This window comes from Thermobia domestica, chromosome 6 (assembly GCF_964235325.1).
Source record: "Thermobia domestica chromosome 6, izTheDome1.hap1.1, whole genome shotgun sequence".
Lineage (NCBI taxonomy): Eukaryota > Metazoa > Arthropoda > Insecta > Zygentoma > Lepismatidae > Thermobia > Thermobia domestica.
This window is the reverse complement of record NC_137459.1, coordinates 159,770,962-159,779,128: the sequence shown is the minus strand read 5'-3', so window position 1 is coordinate 159,779,128 and position 8,167 is coordinate 159,770,962. Positions and strand designations below refer to the sequence as shown.

The window sequence follows — 8,167 nt, the reverse complement described above, 5'->3', positions numbered from 1 at the left end:
CGAGTTCTCATATGCATGGGCGCCGGAAGGGGAAACCCGCCCCCTGGTTCACGAAAATGTATACGTAATATAGCAAACCACGTATATTGAATACCAGACGTAATGTAACAACCATGGAGATGACCCTCCTGGAAAATTTTCTTGGGTGTCCATGCTGATGTTATGCAATGTGATTCCTCCTTCCATCCAAAGTAGTAAAACCACTTTTATCGGCGGCCAGTAGCGGCGCTAGGCTCGTAATAGTAGGGGAACAAGAGGGGAGGCAAGAAAAAAATTGGGGGCGGGGGGTGAGGCAACCACACTTGTTTTGCTTTGAATATTATTATTATCGTCTGTACATATTATTATTATTATTACTATTAACTTTATTCACCGGTTGTACATAGGAAAGTGGGGGAGGCGAAAGAGGGGCTAGAAAAGTATTGGGGTGGCGGTCGCCCCTCGTCGCCCCTTGTAGCGCCGCCACTGGTTATTGGAACGAGTAGAAGCGAAAGGAGTGGTTGACAATTTTTGAAGGTTCAATTTCTTCTGATAAAGATAATATTATACAAAGGGAAAACAAATCGAACACTGTTTGTTGCGCCGTAATTTCGAACTTCTCCTGGAGGAGTAAGCACTAGTATTTGGGTCCTCAACAAAAAGGTAAAGTTTAGCCCCTATTCAAATATGAAATCTGAGCCCCCTAGAACTAAAAACCTTATTAAAGATTTTCACTACTCATATGGGCACCTGTTGATATTTTGTTGACATAGGGGCCATGTTACATTTATAATTTATATTACAGAAATTTGTATTTTGTCTAGATGATGGGGTAGCAGCCAGCGTCGTAACTTAGATTTTTTCTGGTGGGGTAAGCATTAATATTTGGGCCCCCCTTCAAAATTCGAAAATAGGCCCCTTCTTTTCATCTTTCTCTTACTCTTTGTGGGCCCCCGGAGCCTGTGGGCCCTCCTGCACGGCAAGGTCTGCGGGGCCGTTAGTTACGCCCCTGGGTCCGTTCCATACATGACAAAGAACTTAAGGGGACAATGTCGACAAATCTCAAAGCCATACGAATAAATATTATTTCTAGGGCCTCTAATAGTGGACATTTTTTTACTGAAATGGACCCACGACTCATTTTTGTTTTATTTACCTTTTGTGTGCTGTTTTGTTTACGTAATGCAGTGAACCTGTTTGATGCATCATTTATTAATTAATGTTCGTATCGTATATGGAGTAAGAAAATTTTGTGTTAAAGCGGGCCCCCCTCGAACGGCGAGGAGCTTCCTGGAGGGCAGTTGCTTCCTGCCCCCACAAGTTAAAGCCCTGGTAGCAGCACTATTTTACATTATTTTCTGTTCTTTTCGAAATGATATGATGAGCTTATTAAACGCTTTGTAACTTAAATTAGGTGTATCATATTTGAGACAACTTACAGCCTTAAGAAATATATATTATTTCTGGGAGCTCTAATAATAGTCATTTTATTGAAATGAGTTCTTATCACATTTTTGCTTCATTAAAGAGTTTGTGTGTGTGTGTGTGTTATTTTTGGGATGTGGTTAATCAATATCAAGTTTCATTTGTACATTTATGTCCGTGTCTAACACATTACGTAGAAAGAGTTTTATCTTGAATTCGCTCCTCTTGAACGGCGGGAAGCTGAAATGGGGAGTTAACCTCCTGCCCCCAGAAAATTACGGCCCTGTTATTTGTTCCTTTGAAGATTTCTATTTATTAAAACTTAAAACTGGTTACTATGAGTGCACGTGGAAACCGCAGACTAGATAGACGCAGTATTGAACCCCTCCCGCCCAAATCTTGGACCCTGGGTGCGCGTTTGCTGTGTACTTTTTATTTTAGAATAAAATATAGCAGTACGAGTGAGTGCAGTGGATTTAAACATCACCGTGGAAATTTCTTCAATTAAATAGCTGAGAAACTACAACTACCACGTCATATACATCGTACAATAGCATTAGAACACAAGCCAATCACAAATGCTTAAAACCATGAATTATCACAAAAGTGAGCTATCAATTCGCTCTCAAGTAAGACAGAACACACCATTTCGAAGTACATATTAACTTGGAATCAAAACAATCTCTGTGGAGTGACAAAAATAATACAAGTCAATTAATAGACAAAAAACTAACCTTTATATTGAATCTCTTTTAACACAATTGACAAAAGACAAACTAGTAAAAAATACTGTCGCGAAGTGTGGATTCACTAAATAACAAAACATGCCCACAAGATAGGAGGAGCAAGTGAGACATTAATAACAAGGTAAGACAAAAACAAAACAAAAAAATATATAGCTTATATATTGAGGGAGCAAGCCCCCCAACCCCCTCATCACAGACTAAATAGTAATAGCATTATTACAATAATAAATATTTGACTTTGTTAAACAATTATAAAATAACAACGTAATAGACCAATGTCACTAAACTACTTTCATAACAATCCGCCTCAGAATACCAACTAACGAACTAGACCCTTTTAAGATATCTACTGAAATTTCGAGCGCTTTCTGCTGATATTTTGGGTCCTTGGGTTGGCAACGTTGCTATATGGTTATGGCAGATTGCGAAGAGGATGTGGTGTATGAGGTAAATTATGTGTACAGTAAATAGCTACTAGACAAGTAGTTAAGTGATTTAAATTCACAGATGCAATTATGATATTCTCAAGTATGTATTGCAATGTATATTATGTTAGAACAAATATAGATCCAAAAATGGAACGCCATCGAGCCGTGACGAATAACCTTCTGAATGCATATTAAAATTGCATGACTTAGTAACGAGTACAATTGACCATACAACAGTTGATAACTTAAAACGTCGTAAACACAACTCGTGTTTGTAATTCAAGAAAACAATATGCGTGACCTCTTTTCTGTGGGTGGTGACTAGTATTGAGAAGAGTAATGTGTCGATATTTGTCAATGTATCTTAGCACGAGAGGAATTAAGAATGTTGGTCCGTGTACTTCTAACAAGGAATAATTTCATTTACTAAAGTGTCTTCGTGATGATGCAGCCTCACCTAGATCGTTCAACATGCGACTCTACAGATCAATTCCAAACATCAGACACAGTATGTAAGCGTGCGTTTTTTTGTGTTGAGTTAGTTTAGTTATTAGTGTGGCTTACAGGTGAAAAGATTGTGAATAATATCGATGACATCTGAGTTACAAAAGCTTCGTACTGAGAATTGAACCTGGTTCAGTACGAGGCAATGGTTCCTTAGTTGGTCATATATAGTAGGTTGTGTAAGGTTAAATTCGAATCAAAAGTATCCCTAGAGACTGGTACTCGTTCGATAATGTGCTTGCAGTTTTGTGTTGTTTCGTAAAAAAAGCCGTTTTCTTGTACTCATGAATTTAAGGTTAGAATATGCTCATTGTGATATTTCTTGCGTGATTCTGTAGATAATCATCTTCTAACCTAACTGTAATGGTATGTATGTTGATTACACTTCAGTAAATGTGCCTATCGATCCACGAAAGCGCGGTGCATCAATCTTCAAATACCATGCAATACAGTGTGTGTATTCTACGTTTTGAATAATCAAATGTTATTCTCTTATTCTAAGTTTATATATATATATATATAATGACAAGAGGTACAGCGATATATATTTATTACTTCTTGTAAGTGATTGACTATCTGATATATACGAACTAATTCGAATGCAGTTTTAACTGTCAGATATGCAGTCTTGACATAATTTAAATTGAATTCGGAAGGAAAAAATAAAAGTATTTTCACTCAAATAGAATTATGCAAAATGTCCAATCTTATACCAGCCCCGGTTTAAAGTGGGACACGAAGTACGCGTGTTTTACTATAAAATTTTTCACATATAATGCTGTAAGAAAGCTCTCTTCGGCTTGTTTGTACTTCTTGTTTCCTTTTGTTTGTGTACATTGGGAGGTACGAAAGCAAACAAACTCTATTGGAGCATATTGATGGGTGAAGATCTGCTGGACAGCTGGTACTATACAAGGATTAATGTTACCGTACCGGTATTTTTAGTGATGTGGTGCTAGACTTTTTTTTTTAGGTATACACTCGACCGTTTTTAAATATATAGCGTACATACTTACCCTTATACCCTCCATTACATTCCGGATTTGAAGTGGGTATACGATGAACTATAAGAATATTAGTTGGGTATACGCTGTATATACCCTATTACATCCCTGTCCACTTCTTTTTTGTGGGTGGCACTGTGGATGAATGGTAGAGAAGGATGCAATTTGGAAAATAAGCATGCAATATCTAGATTGATTGATTGATGTTATAATTTGTTACAATGCAATACAGTGCACAGATGTATCAGATTTCAGATGCAAAGGAAATTACCATAACGTAGTTAGGAACGCTAAATAATTAATTTGCCCGCAAAATGGCTGACATGTCCTTGCTCATTGCTTACAATTACTTTAAGCGATGTCCTCACGACTTTTGGTCGTATATATTGATTTCCGGCAAGGTTCTAGAACATAGGTTCCCCTTCCCAATGAGCTGTAATAAGGACAGAAAACAACGTGCCCTGCATGGCTCTAACTCGCCTTCACTCGCTAACGCTCGCTCGGCAATACTGTGTGAATTAAATATTAAGCTTTGATACAGGAAGGAACAGGGTTGGCTGGTTTAAACCAGCTGTTTTTTTTTAAAAAAAAAATACAACTGGTTTAAACCAAAAAACAAAAAATGTTCGCAAAAGTGTAAGTGTAAAATCTTGATGAACACACATTTGTGGGTTATCACGTTTCACTCCCGTATATTATTCATATTATATTCAGACCTAAATTCCCCATTCATTACTCAGAAAGATTATACTACAAAAGCAACTTTTTTTTTTAAAGTTTATAAATGTTTATTTTGTGATTTTTTGTAGTTGTTATTATTGTTATGTAATTGCAATTGAAGAAAAATTCTAAATATTGTTTCGTTTCAATGTTTACTATTGATAAAATACATCGAAAATGCCGTACTTTTTGTGTGTGTGTGTGGGGGGGGGGGTCATACAGTCCTCACGAGAGGCATTTAGTGAAATAAGTATCTTTGGTATCTATTTATGTGCAAATGAGTCTGAGCCAAAGTGGACTCAAATAATTCGTATCTGTATTCACTTTTCTTATTGATATGCAGATTAAGTCGGTGTATTTCTTTAATTTGGACCAATAAAAGTCGTTGTTAACTAACTTGAACTAAATTAGTTCTTCTGTAGTCCGTAGTACTTTGAAATTGTTCATATGTAATTCTGTGTAATGGTTTCACTTGTGCAACTGTTTATCTTTTTGTCCTTCTGAAATGACTCTTGACAGTTATATTAAGAAGCATGTAAAGATCAGTACAACGTACTTTTATCAGGATTCCTTCGTGAGTGAGTCGGCAGACGTATCGCATTTGTGGCCAATTAGTCCTGGTTCCGAGTTCAAATGGAGGACAATTTCTCTCGGATGTAACTCGAGAAGCGGTTTTTATTCCGCTTTAAGCTTATGTGACCCCTTCCAGCATAACCCGGTTGTTGCATAATAACATCAAGGCGAAACAAACTTACTTCTGTCCATATATGATATGAATATATAGAGCAAATTATTTAAACCATAAAAACCTGGTTTAAACACAAAAAAAAAAAAACGGGTTTTTTGGTTTTTTTAATAAAAACCATGGCTTTTGCCAACCCTGGGAAGGAACCAACCTAGCTGCTAACCAATATGGGGGAACCCGTGTTCTAGAACCTTTTCTTGATTTTCCATATGTGACTTATAAGAAAATTTTGACAGTGATCGTACTCGTACAGTGTTGGTAGAAGTATGAGTCTTTGAAGAAGAAGTAATGTTTAGAAATAATGTTTACCTGCTTTGTGTATTATTGTACTTGTTTGCAATTTTTACAACCTTTTTAATTTCGAGGCTATGTAAGAGAATTTACAGCTTATTTTGTGCTCTGAACCTCACACTAAATCGAATCTTGTCATTTGTGCGTGATTTTAGTAGTATGCCTTATTAATAGCAACAGTATTGAATATTTTACCATAGTGTTTAATTTTCAAGTATACATTTAAGATTGACTATGCAATACCACAGAATTAAGCTTTGATGCGACGGTTTTGTCTTTTAGCAACGATAAACAACGTAGTACCCTTGCATGTATGACTTGCTCCATTTGAATTATATTTTACGTAGAATTTTTGTTGAATTCTACGAGGGGTGCCCCAAAAAAGTATTAAAAAAAAAAGCTATAAGTGTGGAGTAATTATATGCAATTGCTACTAAACTTGGATTAAGATCGAAAGACTTCCGCTCGGAAGACGGTGCAGCGTATTTTCTCTAGCTATGTATTTTAAAAACTGGTGAATGGGCTTAAGTTTGCATATATTTTAGAACTTTGTAAATTATTAAATGCATCGTGTGTGTTTAAGATATATATATATATAGATATATATATATATATTTTCAAAAACTGGCAGTGTGTGATTAGTTGCCACTCAAAATAACTTAGAACATAATGTAGATTATGTTAAGGAAAAAGTCCACCAAAGCGAATTTTTGGTCTAGTTTTATGACACGCAACTATACATGTGAAAAATATCGTCTGCTGTCTGAAGAAAATTAAGAAATATATCTTTAGGTTCTTGCTTAGCTCTTTCTAGTTGTTCGAGGAAAGATCAAGTGAAGGTAACTTGAAGTACATCAGTTTCTCCATATTGGAGTTTGCAGGCAACAAGGTGCGAAGTTATTTTTGAAATGTTGAGCCCTCTAATTGGAAATCGAACCCGAACCGTTCTCAAGAAAGATTAGTGGCTTCTGGTTTCAGTTACCTGCGTATTAAGTGACTCCAAGATTTTTTTTTTTTTTTTTTTTTTTTTTTTTTTTTTTTTTTTTTTAATAATTGTGCAACATTCAGTCATTATTGTTCATAACTTCAGCTGAATGAGGTAAGATACATCCTTAGTAAAATAATAATTAGAAAATGTAGAAAACAATGCTTTTTATTTCAAATTGTATCGAAGTAAGGGTTTTATTGCCCAATCGAGTAAACTCTAGAAATTTTGTACGACTGGATGAGTAGTAACAACTTGTGGAACTTTTCTACACATCGTGCTTTTCAGCTATAAAATTATTTTTGTTAGTGGCTAGTTAAAAGACGACTGTAGTACAAGTTTCGCAGTAAAGAAAGTTCAGAAGTACCAAGCTCTTTTTTTTTTTTTTTTTTTTTTTTTCTCGAAATTAGTAAGGTTATGGGAAAATCACTTCTTTTGAGAAACTCGAGTTAGGAGACTTGTTTCTGAGGGTATTTTAGACCCATTGCAGTCATCTTCAAAGTCACCCTATTGCATCGACGTCACATTTTATAAATGAGAAGGGATTTATGTGAAGCATCGAACAATACCAGAGTGTTTCCCATAAATGCAATACTGTAACGGTTCAAAAGTAATTTACACTTAAAGGTTTACAGTCTCATTGTAGGTTAATAGACGATGGTTCTGACAGTACAAGAAAGGATTGAGATGATCCTGGTGTCTGGGAACGGAGCTGCACTGTCATAACTGTAACGACCTCAGTATTGAGGTGACACAAACCTACTGGTTTAATGTAAGCTCGCGCCAAGGAAGCTTTGTGGTGGACAAACATCATATCCGTGGGTTTTCTCAGAGTTCGTCCATTCCATCCCATTTCCTTCATTCCACTCTTTCATTTATTATCACCACCATCTCCCTCGCCTCAGTACATAAGCGTAAGATGAAAAACTTAATAAATAAATTGGCTCTTTGTTCAACACACCTTCAACACAAGGTATTTCTGTCCCATCTCACAGTAGACGGCACCCATTTTCGTTATTTCGAGGAGAATGCAGCATCACCAGAGTACCGAAAGAGGTTCGTCAATGGCTAGAGTGCAGCTTCCCGATCATTTGATTGAGCGACGTTGTACTGTTGAATAGCCATTAAAATCACCGATCTCAATGCCCTGGACTTTTATTATGTGATATTATTTGAAACTTGGTGCTTTGAGAAAGTATACGACTTACACCACCGTTACCACTGCATAGTATAGGCTTGTACTAACCTACCTTGGCAGACGTTCATGTAGTCCTGTTTAGAATGGATCACACCCCTGGAAGCGTGTCTTCCACGCGATGGACAATACATTGAGCACATCC

The 8,167-nt window shown here is 36.4% G+C and overlaps 1 protein-coding gene across 2 annotated transcripts in view; it reads left to right on the top strand.

Moving 5' to 3' along the window:
* The first annotated feature begins 2,477 nt into the window (after positions 1–2,477).
* LOC145688289 (vezatin-like) overlaps positions 2,478–8,167 on the top strand; it is a 110,609-nt gene continuing 104,919 nt past the window's right edge. The window contains exon 1 of one of the 2 annotated variants that reach the window (XM_081762286.1): positions 2,478–2,597. In XM_081762286.1, the coding sequence (XP_081618412.1) occupies positions 2,559–2,597 (39 nt within the window). In that variant the 5' untranslated portion in view covers positions 2,478–2,558. Of the gene's footprint in view, positions 2,598–2,684; positions 3,087–8,167 lie in introns of those variants that run through there. The other variant, XM_081762285.1, reaches the window with a different exon arrangement.